The sequence below is a fragment of the Ahaetulla prasina genome, chromosome 6 (genome assembly GCF_028640845.1).
Source record: "Ahaetulla prasina isolate Xishuangbanna chromosome 6, ASM2864084v1, whole genome shotgun sequence".
Taxonomy (NCBI): Eukaryota; Metazoa; Chordata; class Lepidosauria; order Squamata; family Colubridae; genus Ahaetulla; species Ahaetulla prasina.
In genome coordinates this window covers 111040612-111062318 of record NC_080544.1, presented here as the reverse complement: position 1 = coordinate 111062318, position 21707 = coordinate 111040612, and the positions used below count along the sequence as shown (strand labels likewise).

General features: G+C 43.7%; 1 protein-coding gene across 6 annotated transcripts in view; it reads left to right on the top strand.

Annotated features, from left to right (window-relative positions):
* Positions 1 to 21707, top strand: part of ARMC9 (armadillo repeat containing 9) — a 173579-nt gene that overhangs the window by 96527 nt on the left and 55345 nt on the right. For all 6 annotated transcript variants that reach the window (XM_058188644.1, XM_058188641.1, XM_058188643.1 and 3 more), the window contains 4 exons: positions 888 to 964; positions 3442 to 3516; positions 7659 to 7749; positions 12005 to 12063. In XM_058188644.1, coding sequence (XP_058044627.1) covers positions 888 to 964; positions 3442 to 3516; positions 7659 to 7749; positions 12005 to 12063 — 302 coding nt within the window. The remainder of the gene's footprint in view (positions 1 to 887; positions 965 to 3441; positions 3517 to 7658; positions 7750 to 12004; positions 12064 to 21707) is intronic.

Genomic DNA, 21707 nt, shown 5'->3' with positions numbered 1-21707 from the left:
CAACACAGACTTGTCCCCAACAGCCTGCACCTGCCTTCAACATTGAAGGGACACAGGGCAGAAATACATCTTGCAGGCAAGAAGGCTCCCCACCCATTTGCATCACTCAGGTGAGGACATACAAATCTCCAAGTGACCTCAACAACCCTCCAAAGAATGCAAATGACCAGCTGTCTGCAAGGGGTATAAATCCTTTCCTTCCCCACCATCCGAATCAGAGCTGAAGAAGCTTCTTGGATGAGAAGCGAAACGTCTTCAAAGAGAAACCAGAAAGTCCAGTTGCCACCTTCACCTTTGGATCATCAACTATACCTTTGAGGAGTAAGGTAATCCTTGACTTACGACCACAATCGAGCGCCAAATCTCCATGCTAAGCGAGACAGTTGTTTGGCGAGTTCCGTCCCATTTTACGACCTTTCAGCCGCTAACTACAGCTGTTAAGTTAGGGCTTAACAATCTGGCTTCCCCATTTGACTTGACTTCCCGGAAGTTCGCAAAAGAGGGATCCCGTGATCCCGTGGACATGGCAGCCATCATAAATACATGCCAAGTGTCCGAATGTGGATCACAGGACAACAATTGTAAGTGCGAAAAAAGGTCACTTTTTCATTGTAACTTTGAATGGTCACGAAACGAACGGTGGTAACTTGAGGATTACCTGTATTTGGAAGTTACAGTTTCCGCAGCTGCGCAGACAGTTTTTGGGGGCCCTCAGCTGGCCCAGGGGACGCCCCTGTTGTGCGAACTGCACTGGTTGCTGGCTTGCTCTGCCCTGGTCTTTCTGTGATGTATTTAATGGCTGTTCTACTCATCCCGAGGCCTTGTGGAGGGGGGGCTGTTTGGAGTTGACACCTGGCACCTGTGTCTAACTTTTGAACCTCCCGCAGGGAAGAAGATGTGTGTGAAAATTGCAAACGAGATTCTCAAAGTTCTCTCGGATCTCCTTGGCCACGAGAACCACGAGGTATTGCCAACAGCGATAATTTTCGAAGAAGCCTGGCTCGCTTATCCCAAATACCTTGATCTTGGATGTCTTGATTCTGGCTGATAATCTTCTGAGGGCCAAATGAAAATTTTAAAATCTCATAATATCATCTGGATTCTGTAAAGATGATGATGATCTTCTTCTTCTGTTTCTCCTCTTCTTGTTCTTCTTCTGCTTGTTCTGCTTGTTCTGCTTAACTTCTTCTACTACTACTACTTGTCTTTCTTCTTCCTCTTCTTTTCTTCTTCCTCTTCCTCCTCTTCTTCTTGTTCTTCTTCTGCTTCTTCTTGCTCTGCTTAACTTCTTCTACTACTACTACTTGTCTTTCTTCTTCTTCTTCTTTTCTTCTTCCTCTTCCTCCTCTTCTTCTTGTTCTTCTTCTGCTTCTTCTTGCTCTGCTTAACTTCTTCAACTACTACTACTTGTCTTTCTTCTTCTTCTTCTTCTTCTTCTTCTTCTTCTTCTTCTTCTTCTTCTTCACTTCTTCTACTACTACTACTTGTCTTTCTTCTTCTTCTTCTTCTTCTTCTGCTTGTTCCGCTTGTTCTGCTTAACTCTTCACTACTACTACTTGTCTTCTTCCTCTCTTCTTCCTCTTCCTCTTCCTCTTCTTCTTGTTCTTCTTCTGCTTCTTCTTGCTCTTAACTTCTTCACTACTACCACTTGTCTTTCTTCTCTTCTTCTCTTCTTCTTCTCTCTCTTCTTCTTCTCACTTCTTCCATTACTACTACTTGTCTTCTTCTCTCTTCTTCTTCTTCTGCTTGTTCCGCTTGTTCTGCTTAACTCTCTACTACTACCACTACTACTTGTCTTCTCTTCTTCTTCTTCTTCTTCTTCTTCTTCTTCACTACTACTACTACTCTTTCTTCTTCTCTTCTTCTTTCTTCTTCCGCTTGTTCTGCTTGTTCCGCTTAACTCTCCACCACTACCACTGTCTTCTTCCTCTTCTTCTTCCTTCTTCTCTTCCTCTCTTCTCTCTTCTCTTCTCTTCCGCTTGTTCCGCTTGTTCCTGCTTAACTCTCTACTACCACTACCACCTGTCCTCTTCTTCCTCTTCCTCTTCTTCTGCTTGTTCTGCTTAACTCTTCCACTACCACTACCACCTGTCTCTTTCTTCTTCTTCTTCTTCTTCTTCTTCTTCTTCTTCTTCTTCTTCTTCTTCTTCTTCTTCACTTCTTCTACTACTACTACTTGTCTTTCTTCTTCTTCTTCTTCTTTTTCTTCTTCTGCTTGTTCTGCTTGTTCTGCTTAACTTCTTCTACTACTACTACTTGTCTTTCTTCTTCCTCTTCTTCTTCCTCTTCCTCTTCTTCCTCTTCCTCCTCTTCTTCTTGTTCTTCTTCTGCTTCTTCTTGCTCTGCTTAACTTCTTCTACTACTACTACTTGTCTTTCTTCTTCTTCTTCTTCTTCTTCTTCTTCTTCTTCTTCTTCTTCTTCTTCACTTCTTCTACTACTACTACTTGTCTTTCTTCTTCTTCTTCTTCTTTTTCTTCTTCTGCTTGTTCTGCTTGCTCTGCTTAACTTCTTCTACTACTACTACTTGTCTTTCTTCTTCTTCTTCTTCTTCTTCTTCTTCTTCTTCTTCTTCTTCTTCTTCTTCTTTTCTTCTTCCGCTTGTTCTGCTTGTTCTGCTTAACTTCTACTACTTGTCCTTCTTCCTCTTCTTCTTCCTCTTCCTCTTCTTCCTCTTCCTCCTCTTCTTCTTGTTCTTCTTTTGCTTCTTCTTGCTCTGCTTAACTTCTTCTACTACTACTTGTCTTTCTTCTTCTTCTTCTTCTTCTTCTTCTTCTTCTTCTTCTTCTTCTTCTTCTTCTTCTTCTTCTTCTTCTTCACTTCTTCTATTACTACTACTTGTCTTTCTTCTTCTTCTTCTTTTTCTTCTTCTGCTTGTTCTGCTTGCTCTGCTTAACTTCTTCTACTACTACTACTTGTCTTTCTTCTTCTTCTTCTTCTTCTTCTTCTTCTTCTTCTTCTTCTTCTTCTTCTTCTTCTTCTTCTTCTTCTTCACTTCTTCTACTACTACTACTTGTCTTTCTTCTTCTTCTTCTTCTTCTTTTTCTTCTTCTGCTTGTTCTGCTTGTTCTGCTTAACTTCTTCTACTACTACTACTTGTCTTTCTTCTTCCTCTTCTTCCTCTTCCTCTTCTTCCTCTTCCTCCTCTTCTTCTTGTTCTTCTTTTGCTTCTTCTTGCTCTGCTTAACTTCTTCTACTACTACTTGTCTTTCTTCTTCTTCTTCTTCTTCTTCTTCTTCTTCTTCTTCTTCTTCTTCTTCTTCTTCTTCTTCTTCTTCTTCTTCTTCTTCTTCTTCTTCTTCTTCTTCTTCTTCTTAACTTCTACTACTACTTGTCTTTCTTCTTCTGCTTCTGCTTCTGCTTCTGCTTCAGAAGGGAGGGGGAATAGATGAGGGGCAGATCCCCTTTTGCATGATGGCTAATTTTATCTCCTTTGTTGCAGATTCATCCTTACGTAAATGGAGCCCTTTATAGTATCCTTGCTATTCCGTCCATAAGAGACGAAGCTCGAGCAATGGTAAGAGGCCAAAAGGTCCTTCGAGTGTCAATAGGCCAGACCAGCATTTCTCCACCTGGCGACTTGTGTGAACTTCAACTCCCAGCATTCCCCAGCCAGCCAGCGTTTCGGGCCTGAAGCCCAGACATTTTCAAATCGCCAAGGTGGAGAAACACCGGGCAAGTCTAATGGCAGCCAAGGGCAAAAACCAGCTACGTAGAAACCATTTTAAATTTGTGAATTACCTCCCTGCTCATCCCCGGCCGTCTACAAAAATTGACTTCCAAAGGTGACGAAGTCTCATTATCCCCTGACGCAGGTCTGACATGGTTTCCTGCTGACTCAGCCGGAGTTTGTGCAACACCCCAACGTCAGGTTAACGCACCACAATTGCCACTTTGACATGTCATGCAGCACCCGAATAAATATATCACATGATGGCTAATTTTTTTTTATTTGCATTTATATCCCGCCCTTCTCTGAAGACTCAGGGCGGCTTACAGTGTATAAGGCAATAGTCTCATTCTATTTGTATATTTACAAAGTCAACTTATTGCCCCCAACAATCTGGGTCCTCATTTTACCTACCTTATAAAGGATGGAAGGCTGAGTCAACCTTGGGCCTGGTGGGACTAGAACCTGCAGTAATTGCAAGCAGCTGCTGTTAATAACAGACTGTCTTACCAGTCTGAGCCACAGAGGCCCTGGTTATAGGGGCCTGGTTCACACAAAATGCAGAAAACAAAAGCTGGGTTACAACTCTTGCTTTGGCCTGATCTAATACATTGTGTGAACACCATGCTGATATAAGTTCATAGGATAGCCTAAACCAGTGGTTTTCAACCTGTGACCCCTTTAATACAATTCCCCACGATGTGGCAACCCCAACCGTAAAATTATTTTCGTTTTGAATTTATCGCGCCTGAAGCCGTCTTGGCTAGCGATCTGAACTGCTTGCGATTGCCTTGAGGACGGAGGCATTAAAGCGGAGACTCCTCCCCTATTACGTTTATGGCGCCTGAAGCCAGATTAGGCTAGCGATTGGGAGTGATTGCAGCTGGCTTGAGAGGGAGACATCAGAGCAAAGATTTCTCTCTTTTTTAATTCATTGCGTCTGAAGCCGAATTCGGCTAGCGATTTGAAGAGCCTGCAGCTGGCTTGTGGAGTCAATTGTATTAAAGGGGTCGCCACATCGTGGGGAATTGTATTAAAGGGGTCGCAGCACTATAAAGGTTGAAAACCACTGGTATAGAGTCTCCTGCTTGAGCAGAGGGCTGGACTAGAAGACCTCCAAGGTCCCTTCCAGATTCTATTCTGATTCTTGTTTGCCCGAGTTGACATTTCGTTAATTGGGGTATTGTTTGCTTCTTGATTGTTGGTCTAGTGTTAATCTTGATATTAATCTCTTGATTATCTGGATGTTGATTTCTGGTGAAGAGGTGCTTCGGTCTTTTTGTTTCCTTTTTGGATTTTTCATTATCTCTTTTCAATGGCGTGTAGACGTTGTTTCTCCCTATGTGCCTGTTGATGGCTGATATTTCTGCATGTCAGGCTTCCAGGAATTGTCTGGCGTATTTGGGACTTGGCTTGGTCTAGGATGCTCTCAGTTTTTCAGTTGAAACTATGGTTGAGTTTGCCCGTGTGTTGCGAGATTAAGGCGTTTTCGTCCTGTTTTCTGACTGCTAATTGGTGTTCATGGTTACATTCTGCTAGTCTTTAACCCGTTTACCCTACGTGGTGCCTGTTACTGTACTTAGACTGTATATAGTAGATGACTCCTGTTTCTTTTCTTCTGGGGCTGCTGGGTCTTTTACTTTACTTAACAATGTTCTGAACCGTGATCGAATTGTAAGTCAAAGCAAGAGATGGCAGATTCCATTTTGTTATTTTCGGTCGTGCCTCGTGACGAATGGGGAAGGCGATAAATTTTCCAACCGGGCAGAAATGCTGCCGGCTATTTAGGAAAGATAAGTTTCCCGCCACTAAACGGCAGACAAAAAAAAAAAGCCGGAATCTGTTCCGATTTGTACAGAAGCTGATACCTCGACCCCGATGCCTCCAATTCTCACTTTCTCGGCCATTATGTGGGATCGTTTTCAGAGCTTGATGGATGATGCAGTCCACTTTCCTGCGATACTTATCTTCCTTTGCTTGTTCTCCCAGGCTATCTCTGAAGACCCAGGGTTTTGTGGTTTTTTTGTTTTTTTTTTAAAGAGAGGCTCAAATGGCAGGTTTTTCCATCGTCCGGTCGTTTGTAGGATTTGAAAGGGTTGAGAAGCCTTTTACTGGCCATGAATTTGAAGGCAATCTTATTTAGAGATTCAGAGGAAAACAGGCAAGCCAGAACAAAATTCCCAACAGGGAGAATGGTTGGAATATATTTTTATGAGCCATCCATTCTTTCTTTGTCTTTAATTCTGGGAATTGCTCTGTGGAATTGTTCACTTAGGGCTTAGGAAGAGAACAGCACTTAAGATTTGCATGCCGCTTCACCTTGCTTTACAGCCCTCTCTAAGCGGTTTACAGAATCAGCCTCTTGACCCACCCACCCGCAAAACAATCTGGGTCCTCATTTTACCGACCTCAGAAGGACGGAAGGCTGAGTCAACCTTGAGCCGGTCAGGATTGAACTCCTGGCTGTGGGCAGAGTCAGCCTGCAATGCTGTATTCTAACCATTGTGCCACCCTGGAGGGAGGGAGGGAGGGAGGGAGAGAAGGAAGGAAGGAAGGAAGGAAGGAAGGAGACGAGAATCAGAGGGAGAGAGGGAAGAAAGGGAGGGAGGGAGAAATTGGGAAGGAGAAGAAGGAAGGAGATGGGAATGAGAGAGAGAAGGAAGGAAGGAAGGAAGGAAGGAGTTGGGAATGAGAGGAAGGAAGGGGAGGGGAGGGAAGAAAGGAAGGAAGGAAGGAGATGGGAATGAGAGGGAGAGGGAAGAAAGGGAGGAAGGGAGGAGTTGGGAATGAGGAAGGAAGAGGAGGGAGGGAAGGAAGGAAGGAGATGGGAATGAGAGGGAGAGAGGGAAGAAAGGGAGGGAGGGAGAAATTGGGAAGGAGAGGAAGGAAGGAGATGGGAATGAGAGAAGGAAGGAAGGAAGGAAGGATAATTGCACTTAGATTTATATACCGCTTTACAGGGCTTTTACAGCCCTAAGCGGTTTACAGAGTCAGCCTCTGGCCCCCAACCATCTGGGTCCTCAGGGTTGAAATGAGCCTGCCTGGCTGGGCAATTCTGAGAGTTGAAATCCACATATCTTCAAATTGGCGAGGTTGAGAAACACTGGTCTCATTCTTATTCTTTTTCACCATCAAAACCATAGTAGCTGGTAGCTGACTTTAAATACTGGTTGTAGTGCTGCGGACAAGATCCCTGTATCCAAGGAGGCTGGCTTTCATTCAGAATCGCAGAGTTGGGAGGGACCTTGGAGGTCTTCTAGTCCAACCCCCTAACTCAGGCAGGAGACCCTATACCATTTCAAACAAATGGCTGTCCCATCTCTTCTTGAAAACCTCCAGTGATGGAGCATTTACAACTTCTGGTGGCGAGTTGTTCCACTGGTTAATTGTTCTCAGTGTCAGGAAATTTCTCCTGAATTCCAGGTTGCTTCTCTCCTGGATTGGTTTCCATCCATTGCTTCTTGTCCTGCCTTCGGGTGCTTTGGAGAATAGCTTGATCCCCTTTTCTTTGGGGCAGCCCCTCAAGTACTGGAAGACTTGCTAGTCCTTAACAGAATAACAGAGATGGAAGGGACCTTGGAGGTCTTCTAGTCCAACCCCAAGCAAGAGATCCCATATCATTTCAGACAAGTGACTGTCCAGTCTCTTTTTCACAAACCTCCAGTGTTGAAGCAGCCACGACTTCTGGTGGCAAGCTGTTCCACTGATGAATTGTTCTCACTGTCAGGAAATTCCTCCTTAGTTCTAAGTTGCTTCTCTCCTTGATGAGCTTCCATCCCTTGCTTCTTGTTCTGCCTTCAGATGCTTTGGAGAATAGGTGGACCCCCTCTTTTCTGGGGTAGCCCCTTCAAATTCACCTTCTGTTGGGTGTGCCCCTCTGTCTGCAACCCACCCACCCCCCAGGCCTATGTGCGTCGCCGGCAAAAATGACCCTGGACCAGGTCATCCCTTGGATCAACTAACACAAGTTTGTTTTGCAACCCGTGCAGGAAATGGAAGACATTCTCCGATGCTACATCGAGGAAGGAAATGCCGATATGATCCAGCAGATTGAGTTTATTATCAAGCAGCTGCAATCAGGTAAACATTGATATATGATTCCCCACAGCTGAGAGAAGCAGAGATGGACAAATGGATTTTTTTTATCCAAAGAAGAGAACATATAGAATAGAATAGAATAGAATGGAATGGAATGGAATGGAATAGAATAGAATAGAATAGAATAGAATAGAATAGAATAGAATAGAATAGAATAGAATAGAATAGAATAGAATAGAATTTTTATTGGCCAAGTGTGATTGGACACACAAGGAATTTGTCTTGGTGCAGATGCTCTCAGTGTACATAAAAGAAAAGATACGTTCATCAAGGTACGACATTTACAACACAAATGATGGTCAATATATCAATATAAATCATAAGGATTGCCAGCAACAGAGTTACAGTCATACAGTCATAAGTGGAAAGAGATTGGTGATGGGAACTATGAGAAGATTAATAGTAGTGCAGATTTAGTCAATAGTTTGACAGTGTTGAGGGAATTATTTGTTTAGCAGAGTGATGGCCTTCGGGAAAAAACTGTTCTTGTGTCTAGTTGTTCTGGTGTGCAGTGCTCTATAGCGTCGTTTTGAGGGTAGGAGTTGAAACAGTTTATGTCCAGGATGCGAGGGATCTGCAAATATTTTCACGGCCCTCTTCTAGATTCGTGCAGTATACAGGTCCTCCATGGAAGGCAGGTTGGTAGCAATTATTTTTTCTGCAGTTCTAATGATCCTCTGAAGTCTGTGTCTTTCTTGTTGGGTTGCAGAACCGAACCAGACAGTTATAGAGGTGCAAATGACAGACTCAATAACTTTGTTTCTGTTTTGAAATTGCTTCCGAATTTTGTGCTTGCGATGAAAAAAGAAAAAGAAAAAAGAAACTTCGATTTTTGTTGTGGTTAATTAGATAGGCTTATTGTTATGGCAATGGCTTGTTCGTACGGTTGTGTAAAAGCAAAAAGTTGCAGTGGTAACATTACGATCTTCTACTGTGCTGAAGAGAATCAGAAGTCGGTGCCTTTTTCCTTTTCTCCCTTTGAGACGATATTTCTTTTCCCTCCCCCTTTTCTGAGTTTTGCACCTTTTTTCCCCCCCTTTGTATTTTATAACTTTGACAAACTAATAAATGTAAAAAAATAAAATGTAAAAAAAATACACAAAAATCAAGCAGGAGAGAGGAAAGGCGGATACGAGCTCCACGTTAAAAAGAAACCTTCCGAAAAGCAGATTGTATTGTTTTTTTTTCCATGGGTGTTCTGCAATCTGTTTGCGTAATAGTCGGGGCTAGTCCTGTTAAACTAGAAATAAAGATCCTTCGTTTCCTGAGTTAGCTTTGCAAATGAGCAGCTCTTTCCCTAAATCTCTTTGCCTGTGTTCCTCCACTTACAACCGTTCATTCAGCATCCAGTCGAAGTTTATTTCTTTATTTATTGAATTTATATTGCCGCTTATTCCCCCATGGCAACTCAAGGCAGCTTACAGAATATAAAAAAACCACATTTAAAAACAATAAAACTAATTTAAAAAGCGAATAAATTTATATAGTAATAAAATCATCATAAAATCACTCTCCCCACCAGGGGCGAGATTCAGGCGGTTCAGACCGGTTCGGTTGTACCGGCAGCGCCGACGATCAGCTGAGAGCGAACCGGTTCGCTCTGACAATCAGATGGGCCCGCCGTCCCGTCCCCCGCCCCTGCACTATAACCTACCTATATTTCTTTTGTTTTAAGTCCAGCTGATAGGCGCCGCAGAGCAGATAGCCGCGCCTCAGCTGTTTTACCGACCCTGGATTCAGTAGAAGGTAACTTCTGATCGTAATACGCATGCGCGGAAGCGAACCGGTTGTTACAACTGGTGAATCCCACCACTGCTCCCCAGCCCCCGTCCCGGTGACAGCCGATCTCACAAACCATTTAATGGGCTCCATCCCACTCTGGGCTCCCCAGGCCCGTTTGGCAGAACCAGGTTTTCAGCACCTTCGGGAAGAGTTTTTTTTTGGGGTTTTTTGCATTTATATCCTGCCCTTCTCCGAAGACTCAGGGCGGCTTACAGTATGTCAAGCAATAGTCTTCATCCATTTGTATACTATATACAAAGTCAACTTATTGCCCCCCAACAATCTGGGTCCTCATTTTACCTACCTTATAAAGGATGGAAGGCTGAGTCAACCTCCTTCCCCTTTTCATCTTCTCCTTCCCTTTCCCCGTCCTCTTCCCCTTTCTCCTTCTCCTCCTCCTCCACCTCCTCCTCCTCCTCCTCCTGCTGTCTATATTCTCCTTCTCTTCCCTATATTCTCTCCCCCCTCCTCCTCCTTTTCTTCTTCTTTTCCTCCTCCTCCCCTCTCCTCCTCCTCCTCCTCCCCTTCTTCTTCTTCTTCTTCTTCTTCTTCTTCTTCTTCTTCTTCTTCTTCTTCTTCTTCTTCTTCTTTTATTTGCATTTATATCCTGCCCTTCTCCGAAGACTCAGGGCGGCTTACACTATGTCAAGCAATAGTCTTCATCCATTTGTATATTATATACAAAGTCAACTTATTGCCCCCCAACAATCTGGGTCCTCATTTTACCTACCTTATAAAGGATGGAAGGCTGAGTCAACCTTGGACCTGGTGGGACTTGAACCTGCAATATTGCAAGCAGTTGCTGTTAATAATAGGCTGCATTAGCCTGTTGCGCCACCAGAGCCCCAAGAGTGCTAGAGTGGCGGCCATTCTACCTTCTGGGGGAATGATGTTCCAGAGAGAGAGGGAGCCACCATGGAGGAGGCCCTTCCTCTGGGTCCCACCAGGTGTATCTCCCTCGGGGATGGGACCCGCAGCATTCCCTGCCTCCCCGCTCTGGTGGGTCGGGTAGATGTGACCGGCAAGAGACGGTCCCTCAGATCACCTGGTCCCAAGCCATGAAGTTACGACCTCACGTGGCAAAAAAATGACTTTAAAACAACCACTTTTCACACTTAATGACCCTTCCAGCATCCCCACGGTCACGCGATCCAAATTTGGACACTTGGCAAAGTGGCTCGTATTTATGACGGTCGTCGCAGCGTCCCCCGGAGTCACGTGATTGGCGACTTTCTGATGAGCAAAGTCAGCGGGGAAGCCCGATTCACTTAACAACCGTCTTCCTAACTTAACTTGGTAACGATCTACTTAACAACCGTGGCAAGAAAAGTCCTAAAGTGAGGCAAAGCTCACTTGCTTAGCAACGGAAAGCTTGGGCTCAATTGCGGTCGTAAGTCGAGGACTACCTGCGTTTGGAAACAAACACCAGCGCTGTGGCATAATACAAATAATTCATTTAAGAAAATCTATAAAAGGGCATTTTGTTCATTTAAGCGTCTTTATGGCTCCAGCCTTAAGGCCAGATAATCCCCAGCTGTAAAGTTTCAGTCCCACAGGAGGTGGTGAGTTCTAATCACGCCTTAGGCATGAAACACAGCTGCTTGCAATTATTGCAGGTTCAAGTCCCACCAGGCCCAAGGTTGACTCAGCCTTCCATCCTTTATAAGGTAGGTAAAATGAGGACCCAGATTGTTGGGGGCAATAAGTTGACTTTGTATATAATATATAGAATAGAATAGAATAGAATAGAATAGAATTTTTATTGGCCAAGTGTGATTGGACACACAAGGAATTTGTCTTGGTGCAGATGCTCTCAGTGTACATAAAAGAAAAGATACGTTCATCAAGGTACAACATTTACAACACAATTGATGATCAATATATCAATATAAATCATAAGGATTGCCAGCAACAAGTTATAGTCATACAGTCATAAGTGGAAAGAGATTGGTGATGGGAACTATGAAACGATTAATAGTAGTGCAGATTCAGTAAATAGTCTGACAGTGTTGAGGGAATTATTTGTTTAGCAGAGTGATGGCCTTCAGGAAAAAACTGTTCTTGTGTCTAGTTGTTCTGGTGTGCAGTGCTCTATAGCGTCGTTTTGAGGGTAGGAGTTGAAACAGTTTATGTCCAGGATGCGAGGGACATAAATGGATGAAGACTATTGCTAACATAGTGTAAGCCGCCCTGAGTCTTTGGAGAAGGGCGGGATATAAATTCAAATTAAAAAAATAAAAATAAAAATAAAAAAATCTGGCCGAGTGATTACAGATCAGTCTCAGCCCACCTCACAGGGTTGTTGTTGTAAGGAAAATAGGAGGACGAAGGACAATTAGGTATCTTCCTCAAGATGAGGAATTTATAAAGATGAGCCATTTATAAAAATAATAAATTTAGGATTAAAAAGGGAGTTCTTTGACTGATTTATAAACATTTATATGTTCCCTTACAGAAGAGCCTCAGGACGATAGCGCAGAGTCTGACGATGAGGAGAAGGAAGATAATGCTGAAGTGAGTATGGATGCAAAATCCTTGGAAATCTAGATAGAATCACAGGATAGAGGAGAATTTCTTGGCCTTTATCATCTCTGTGGGCAACTAATTTTCCCAAGTGGCCACCAAGGCTGGATAGGGACAACCAAAGGGCCAGATAGAATAGAATAGAATAGACTTTTATTGGCCAAGTGTGATTGGACACACAAGGAATGTGTGGACACACAAGGTATGCTCTCAGTGTACATAAAGATACGTTCATCAAGGTACAACATTTACAACACAATTGATGGTCAATATATCAATATAAATCATAAGGATTGCCAGCAACAAGTTATAGTCATACAGTCATAAGTGGAAAGAGATTGGTGATGGGAACGATGAGACGATTAATAGTAGTGCAGATTCAGTAAATAGTCTGACAGTGTTGAGGGAATTATTTGTTTAGCAGAGTGATGGCCTTCGGGAAAAAACTGTTCTTGTGTCTAGTTGTTCTGGTGTGCAGTGCTCTATAGCGTCGTTTTGAGGGTAGGAGTTGAAACAGTTTATGTCCAGGATGCGAGGGATCTGCAAATATTTTCACGGCCCTCTTCTTGATTCATGCAGTATACAGGTCCTCAATGGAAGGCAGGTTGGTAGCAATTATTTTTTCTGCAGTTCTAATGATCCTCTGAAGTCTGTGTTTTTCTTGTTGGGTTGCAGAACCGAACCAGACAGTTATAGAGGTGCAAATGACAGACTCAATAATTCCTCTGTAGAACTGAATCAGCAGCTCATTGGGCAGTTTGAGCTTACTGAGTTGGCGCAGAAAGAACATTCTTTGCTGTCCTTTTTTAATGATGTTTTTGATGTTAGCTGTCCATTTTAGATCTTGCGATATGATAGAACCTAGAAATTTGAAGGTTTCTACTGTTGATACTGTGTTGTCTAGTATTGTGAGAGGTGGAAGTATGGAAGGGTTTCTCCTAAAGTCTACCACCATTTCTACAGTTTTGAGTGTGTTCAGTTCCAGATTGTTTTGGTTGCACCACAAGGCTAGTCGTTCGACCCCTCGTCTAGATGTGGCCGCTCATCCAAAATTGCTAAAATAATCTCACCGGCCACGTATGGATGGTTCAAAATCTGCAAGATGGCAGGCGCAGGGGGAAAAGGATCAAAGCCCCCCCTGTTTTTCCCACCACCTTGCAAATCCCAAAAGTGCTTCTTCTTTCAAGAGGCAACTGGACTTTCTGGTTTTTCTCCTGAAGACGTTTCGCTTCTCGTCCAAGAAGCTTCTTCCGCTCTGACTGGATGGTGGGGAATGGAAGGATTGATCCTCCTTGCAGGCAGCTGGTCATTTGCATCCTTTTTAGAGAGCCGATGAGGCCACTTGGAGGTTTGTCTGTGTCCTCAGGGTCACCTGAGTGGGACAAAATGGGTGTGGAGCCTTCTTGGAATTGTGGTAGACTGGAGATAGATGAGGTCAGTGAGGCTCCACACCGATTTGCACGACTCAGGTGTCCCTGAGGACACAGACAAACCTCCAAGTGGCCTCAATGACTCTCTAAAACAGTGGTTCTCAACCTTTATAGTGCTGCGGCCCCTTTAATACAATTCCCCACGATGTGGTGACCCCAACCATAAAATTATTTTCGTTTTGAATTGATCGCGCCTGAAGCCGTCTTGGCTAGCGATCTGAGCTGCTTGCGATTGCCTTGAGGACGGAGGCATTAAAGCGGAGACTCCTCCCCTATTAAGTTTATTGCGCCTGAAGCCAGATTAGGCTAGCGATTGGGAGTGATTGCAGCTGGCTTGAGAGGGAGACATCAGAGCAAAGATTTCTCTCTTTTTTAATTCATTGCGCCTGAAGCCGAATTTGTCTAGCGATTTGAAGAGCCTGCAGCTGGCTTGTGGAGTCAACCGTTGGAGCGCGATTCTTCGACTCACAAGTATACTTCCCATATTTCCGATGGTCTTAGGCGACCCCTGGCAAATCGTCATTCGACCCCCAACGGGGTCCCGACCCACAGGTTGAGAACTGCTGCTCTAAAAGGAATTCAAAGGACCTTAAAGAGTTAAATTTGTGCAGCTGAAGTGTTGAGAGGAAATAAATGAGAATAACACGGTTTTCTAACTACCTTTCAGTGTTACAGCTAGTCCTTGATTTAAAACAGTCCATTTAGTGACCATTCAGAGTTAACAACAGCACTGAAAAAAAAGTGACTTATGGCCATTTTCCACACCTACAATCGTTGCAGCATGCCCAGGGTCACATGATCAAAATTCAGCCGCATAGCAGTTGGTTCATATTTATGATGGTTGCAGGGGGGCCCGTGATCCCCTTTCGCGACCTTCAGATCAAGCAAATAATAATAATAATAATAATAATAATAATAATAATAATAATAATAATAATAATAATAATAATAATAATTTAATTTGTATACCGCCCTTCTCCCGAAGGACTCAGGGCGGTTTACAGCCAGAATAAAAATACAGCAATAGATACAATATTAAAAACAAACATTAAAAAACTTATTAAATTTGGCCTAATATTAAAATACAAGTAACACTAAAAGTTAATATAAAATTAAAACCCCATAAAATCAGCTAAAAATTAAAATTAAAATTCAAGCCAGTCCAGCAAGACGAAACAAATAAGTCTTAAGTTCTTAAGTTCAAAGTCTTAAGTCTTAACTTAAATAAGTCTTAAGTTCAAAGTCAACGGGGAAGCCAGATTCACTGAACAACCATGTTACTAACTTCACAAATGGAACAATTCACTTTAACAACGAAGAAAAGTGGTAAACAATGGGGCAAAACTCACATTAACCGATGTGTTTCCCTTAGCAACATAAATTTGGGGCTCAGTTCTGGTCGTAACTTGAGGACCACCTGTATTTGAGAGGCTAAGGATGATTTACCATTCAGTAAATGTTTCCCTTGTCGAGCGAGATCTAAGAGCCACGGTGGTTAGAGTGCAATACTACTGCAGGCTCCTGCTGCTGACTGCCGGCTGCCTACAATTTGGCAGTTCAGGCCTCAGTAGGTTTATGGTTGACTCGGCCTTCCATCCTTCCGCGGTGGGTAAAATGAGGATCCAGATTGTTGGGGGCCAGAGGCTGCCTCTGTAAACCACTTAGAGAGGGCTGGAAAATATAAGTCTAAGCGCTATTGCTATGATTCCATGATCACACTGGTCAAAATGATTATTTAAATCAATTTCTACGGATAGTCCTTGATTTAGGGACCATTTGTAGTTACACTGCGGTGGCGCAGTGATTAGAATGCAGTACTGTAGGCTCCTTCTGCTGCCTGCCGGCTGCCTGCAATTTGGCAGTTCAGGCCTCACCAGGCTCAAGGTTGACTCATCCTTCCGAGGTCCGTAAAATGAGGACCCAGATTATTGAGGTCAAGAGACTGATCTGACTCGGAAACAGCTTAGACAGGGCTGTAAAAGCCCCGTGAAGCGGTATGTAAGTCTAAGTGCTATTGCTATTGCTATTTCAGCCTTGAATATATATTTTTTATTTGCATTTATATCCCGCCCTTCTCCGAAGACTCAGGGCGGCTTACACTATGTCAAGCAATAGTCTTCATCCTATTTGTATATTATATACAAAGTCAACTTATTGCCCCCAACAATCTGGGTCCTCATTTTACCTACCTTATAAAGGATGGAAGGCTGAGTCAACCTTGGGCCTGGTGGGGCTTGAACCTGCAGTAATTGCAAGCAGCTGCTGTTAATAACAGACTGTCTTAGCAGTCAGCCACCAGAGGCCCAATATCACACCCAGAAGGCAAGAATTTTAATTGCAGTATTTAAACAACAGTGCATTGTGGGTAACAGGGCAGACTGAGGACTTGTTTCTACCCCATTCCAGCCTGTAGTTTCTGATACAGATAGTCCTCAACTTACAACTATTTGTTTGGTGACCGTTCCAAGTTACAGTGGTACCAAAACAAGTGACTTATGACAGTTCTTCACAGTTACGACCGTTGCAGCTGCTCCAGGGTCACGTGATCAAACTCCAGATGCTTAGCACCTGTCATGTACTTATGATGGTTGCAGCATCTTAAGGTCACGTGATCCCATTTTGCGAACTTCTGGTGAGAAAAATTAATGGGGGAACCAGATTCCCTTAACAGCCATGTTAGTAACTGAATAGAATAGAATAGAATAGAATAGAATAGAATAGAATAGAATAGAATAGAATAGAATAGAATAGAATAGAATAGAATAGAATAGAATAGAATTTTTTATTGGCCAAGTGTGATTGGACACACAAGGAATTTGTCTTGGTGCCTATGCTCTCAGTGTACATAAAAGAAAAGATACCTTCATCAAGGTACAACATTTACAACACAAATGATGGTCAATATATCAATATAAATCATAAGGATTGCCAGCAACAAAGTTACAGTCATACAGTCATAAGTGGAAAGAGATTGGCGATGGGAACGATGAGAAGACTAATAGTAGTGCAGATTCAGTAAATAGTTTGACAGTGTTGAGGAAATTATTTGTTTAGCAGAGTGATGGCCTTCGGGAAAAAACTGTTCTTGTGTCTAGTTGAACAACTGCCATGATTCACTCAGCAACTATGGCAGGGGTAATCAACCTTTTTATACCTACCGCCCACTTTTGTATCTCTGTTAATAGTAAAATTTTCTAACCGCCCACCAGTTCCGCAGTAATGCGCCGTGTATCGTCGTCTGCGCATGCCTCTCACACATCGTGGATTGGGTTGTGGGGGGGGGGACTGCCAGCTTACCAGCTCTGCTTGTCTGTTACAGCTGGGTGGTGTGGGGGGAGATGCGTGAGCTATTCTGGGACGAGGCTCTTTTGTTTGCGGTCGCACTATAGCACCACTTAGTTTCACTTACGTATCGTGAACTAAACTTATGCGCGAGCAATACAAATAGTATATTTTCAGAAATGTAAATTGTCACGGGGAATTTTATGAAAACCTAATGAAAATGTTTTTAAATAATGCTATGACATTTTTTTAAAAAGTCAATTAAATTAAAAAAAAAGGAAAGTGCTTCAGTATCGGAGCAAACCCCTACCGCCCGCCATGAAAGCTGGAACGTCCCCTAATGGGCGGTAGGGACCAGGTTGACTACCACTGAACTATGGCAAGAAAAGTTGTAAAACGGGGCAAAATTCACTTAACCACCGTCTTGCCTAGCAGCGGAAATTTTGTGGTCGCAAGTCAAGGACTACCTGTACTTCTTACGCTAAGGGCTTTTTAAGATTAAAACAAGCAATTTCTACTGTTTTTTTTTTTAAAAAAAAGCTTAAGAACATCTGACTCACATTGTCATCATGTTGCTACTTCCGTTCATTTCCGTTTCTCATTCGTTTGCATTAATCACCCCAAATATTCCACCTGGGCTGGAATCATTTATTAAATGGAATTACATAATTATGCTTTATGCGATTAAGTCATAGTATTAAAATCAGAGGCTGCCAAACTTGCTGATGTGACCGGGGGGGAAAAAAAGGGCTATAGGGAACCTTTAAAAGAACATTAAAATCATATATTTCTAATGTCCTTGACCTTGTCAGTAAATAAACCATCAAAGAAAAGGAGAGGCTTATGTGGTTGTCAAACAAAATATTCACTTTTCAGTGTTTGCATTAAAGCCACTTCTCGGCTCGGGCCGTTGAGAAGCCGGCAATTTTAATTAGCAAAGCGGACCTGCAAAGCAAGTTTGAATTTTGAGCCTTTGAGTAACAAAAGTGTTTTATTATTTGCTCAGTTCATGTTCTATGTTTATTCATTTCTGAATTGGCACTCGAGGTGGCTCGCAAAAGAATGTGATGATGATGCACAATCCCTGTGCAATCATTGCGCGGAAAAGCACATCGCTCCTCAGCTATGAATAGGCCTGCAGACCCCGACTATACAGGGATTCCTTGACTTACAACCCCAATTGAGTCCAACATCCTAGTAGACAACCATTTAGATATGAGCCAGCCGTGTGCAGCAGCTGCCAAAAAAGCCAACATAGTTCTGGGCTGCATAAACAGAGGGATAGAATCAAGTGTTAGTACCACTTTATAATGCCTTGGTAAGGCCACACTTGGACTATTACATTCAGTTTTGGTCGCCACAATGTAAAAAAGATGTTGAGACTCTAGAAAGAGTGCAGGGAAGAGCAATAAAGATGATTAGGGGACTGGAAGCTAAAACATATGAAGAACAATTGCAGGAACTCGGTATGCCTAATTTAATGAAAAGAAGGACTAGGGGAGACATGATAGCAGTGTTCCAATATCTCAGGGGTGGCCACAAAGAAGAGGGAGTCCAACTATTCTCCAAAGCACCTGAGGGCAGGACAAGAAACAATGGGTGGAAACTCATCAAGGAGAGAAGCAACTTAGAACTAAGGAGAAATTTCCTGACAGTTAGAACAATTAATCAGTGGAACAACTTGCCTGCAGAAGTTGTGAATGCTCCAACACTGGAAATCTTTAAGAAAACGTTGGATAGCCATTTGTCTGAAATGGTATAGGGTTTCCTGCCTGGGCAGGGGGTTGGACTAGAAGACCTCCAAGGTCCCTTCCAACTCTGATATTATTATTATTATTATTTCTATTGCTAAGTGAGACATTTGTGACATGAGTTTCGCCTTATTTTTACGACTTTTCTTACCCCAGTTGTTAAATTAGTAATACGGTTGTTAAGTGAATCTGGCTTCCCCATTGGCTTGGCTTGTTGGCAAAGGTCGCCAAAGGGGAATCCCGTGAGCCCGGGACATCGTCACCGTCGTCAATATGAACCAATTGCCAAGCGTCCGAACGTAAATCGCGTGACCCTGGGGATGTTGCACCAGTCAGTCCTAAGCGTGAAAAACGGTCCCAAGTCACCTTTTTCCTGTGCTGTTGTAACTTCGAACGGAACACTAAATGAACTGTTGTAAGTCAAGGACCACCTGTAAGAGGTTGCACTGACCTAGAAGGTGATCTGTGACATGGAGTGTCTCTTGGATGATGGATGGGGCTGGGCTGGGCTGGGCTGGGCTGGGCCTGTCCTTCCTTGGAATTAACTTTTTCCTGGGAGGCAGGATTTGCAAGTTCCATTAGGAAGGGCAACTGCAACGATTAAAGGCCTGGAGACAAAAACATCGGAAGTTGCTGAAATTAGATTTGGTCAGTCTAGAGCAGGGGTCTCCAACCTTGGTCCCTTTAAGACTTGTGGACTTCAACTCCCAGAGTCCCTCAGCCAGCAAAGCTGGCTGAGGAAGTCTGGGAGTTGAAGTCCACAAGTCTTTTTTTTTTTTTAATTTTATTTTAACATTCATATCCAATAACCTATTTAATGTACCATCATATACAATTAATCAGACCTGCCCGGTCACCACCCCCTTTCTTTAACTCTCTTCTCTTCTCGACCTTCTTCTACTTTCCACAACCATCCTCCCCTTCTCTTATCTACCTCCTCTCCTCCTTCCTCCCTACTCCTTTCTTCTCCCTCTTCTATCCCTCTTCCTTCCTTTCCTCTTCCTCCTCTTCTCTTTCCTACCTCCTTCTCTCTTCTACTTCCTTCCTTCCCGTCATTCTGAAGTGGTAGCCAGGCAGCCCCGATCTTACATTAATTATACATCTTCAATCATCTTTGTACATTAACCATCAATCCATTTTCTACCCTCATCCCCCCCTCCCCCTCCCTCCCCCTCCCTCCCCCCACCCTCCGGGACTTCCCAGAACCGAATACAGGGTATAAAACTAACAGTCGAAAATTAAAATATAACACAAATCATAATCCATAGTCACTCCTTAAAACCTCGACTCCCCTTCCAGAAACAAAGAAAATACATTTCTTCCAATCCATTATATATCAAGTCCACAAGTCTTAAAGGGACCAAGGTTGGAGACCCCTGGCTAGAGCAGTGATGGCTAACCTTTTTGCCATCGCGTGCCAGGAGAGGAAAGTCGGGGGGGGGGTCACGCGCGCACGTACCCATACCCATAATTCAATGGGCCCCGCTCCCCGCCCACGCAACCCCCCTGCTCCCCCCCCAGTTCCTGGCACGTGATGGCCCAGTAGGCACTCCTAGAGAGGCTCTGGAGGCTGGGGACAGCAAAATAGTCATTTCCTGTCCAACCGGAAGTTGGGAAATGGGCCGTTTCTGGCGTCCGGGGGGTGGGGAAGGCTGTGTACACCCTCCCCAGACTCATAGAGAGGCTCGGGAGCCAGGTGAGAGAGAAAAACGGGCCTGCCCCACTACTCCCCAGGCCCTCCAGAGGCAGGAAACTGGTGTGCCCAAAAGGCCCGAAAATCGGCTGGCCGCCGCGCACATGAGCACCGGAGCTGAGCTCACGTGCCCACTGATACGGCTACGCGTGTCACCTGTGGCACGCGTACCATCGGTTCGCCATCACTGGTCTGGAGAAAAGAAGGGAGTAGAGGGGACGTGATCGGAGTCTTCCAGTATTTGAGGGGCTGCCACAAAGGAGAGGGGTCAAGCTATTCTCCTGAGGGCAGGACAAGAAACAATGGATGGAAACTAATCCAGGAGAGAAACAACCTGGAATTAAGGAGAAACTTATTAAGATTGAGGACAGTTAAGTTGTGGATGCGCCATCGCTGGAGGTTTTCAAGAAGAGACTGGACAGCCATTTGTCTGAAGTGGAAGAGGGTCCCCTGTTCGAGCAGAGGGTTGGACTAGAAGATCTAAACAATAACTGTCTAAGGGGCCTCTGGTGGCTCAGCAGACTAAGTCTGCCTGTTATTAACAGCAGCTGCTTGCAATTACTGCAGGTTCAAGCCCCACCAGGCCCAAGGTTGACTCAGCCTTCCATCCTTTATAAGGTAGGTAAAATGAGGACCCAGATTGTTGGGGGCAATAAGTTGACTTTGTATATAAGATACAAATAGGATGAAGACTATTGCTAACATAGTGTAAGCCGCCCTGAGTCTTCGGAGAAGGGCGGGATATAAATTTAAATTTAAAAAAAAACACTGTGAGAGGATCCTTGGAGTCCCAGTGGATGATCATTTAAACATGAGCCAGCCGTGAGCGGCAGCAGCCAAAAAAAAAAGCTAATACAATCCTTTGTTGTATAAACAGAGGCATAGAATCAAAATCATGTGAAGGATTAGTACCGCTTTATAAATCCTTAGTAAGGCCACACCTGGAATCCTGCATCTAGTTTTGGTCCCCACATTACAAAAAAGATGTTGAGACGTTAGAAAAAGTTCAAAGAAGAGCAACTAAGAGGATCAAAGGTCCGGAGGTTAAAAGATAGGAAGAACGGTTGCAGGAATTAGAGATGGCCGGTCTAGAGAAAAGAAGGACTAGGGGTGCCATGATAGCAGTATTCTGGTATTTGAGGAGCTGCCACAAAGAAGAGGGGGGTCAATTTATTCTCCAAATCACCTGAGGGCAGGAGAAGAAGAAACCGATCAAGGAGAGAAGCAACCTGGAACTACAGAGGAATTTTCTGAGAGTGAGAAAAATTAACCAGCGGAACTACTTGCCACTGGAGGCTTTTAAGCAGAGACTGGACAGCTTCCTATCTGAAATGGTCTAGGTCAGGGGTTTAAAAACTCAAAGAGCCATTTGGACCCGTTTCCCACAGAAAAGAAAACACTGCGAGCCACAAAACCTTTTCCGTGCCTGACTATTTCCTGAGAGGCCACAGAACTAGAATAGAATAGAATAGAATAGAA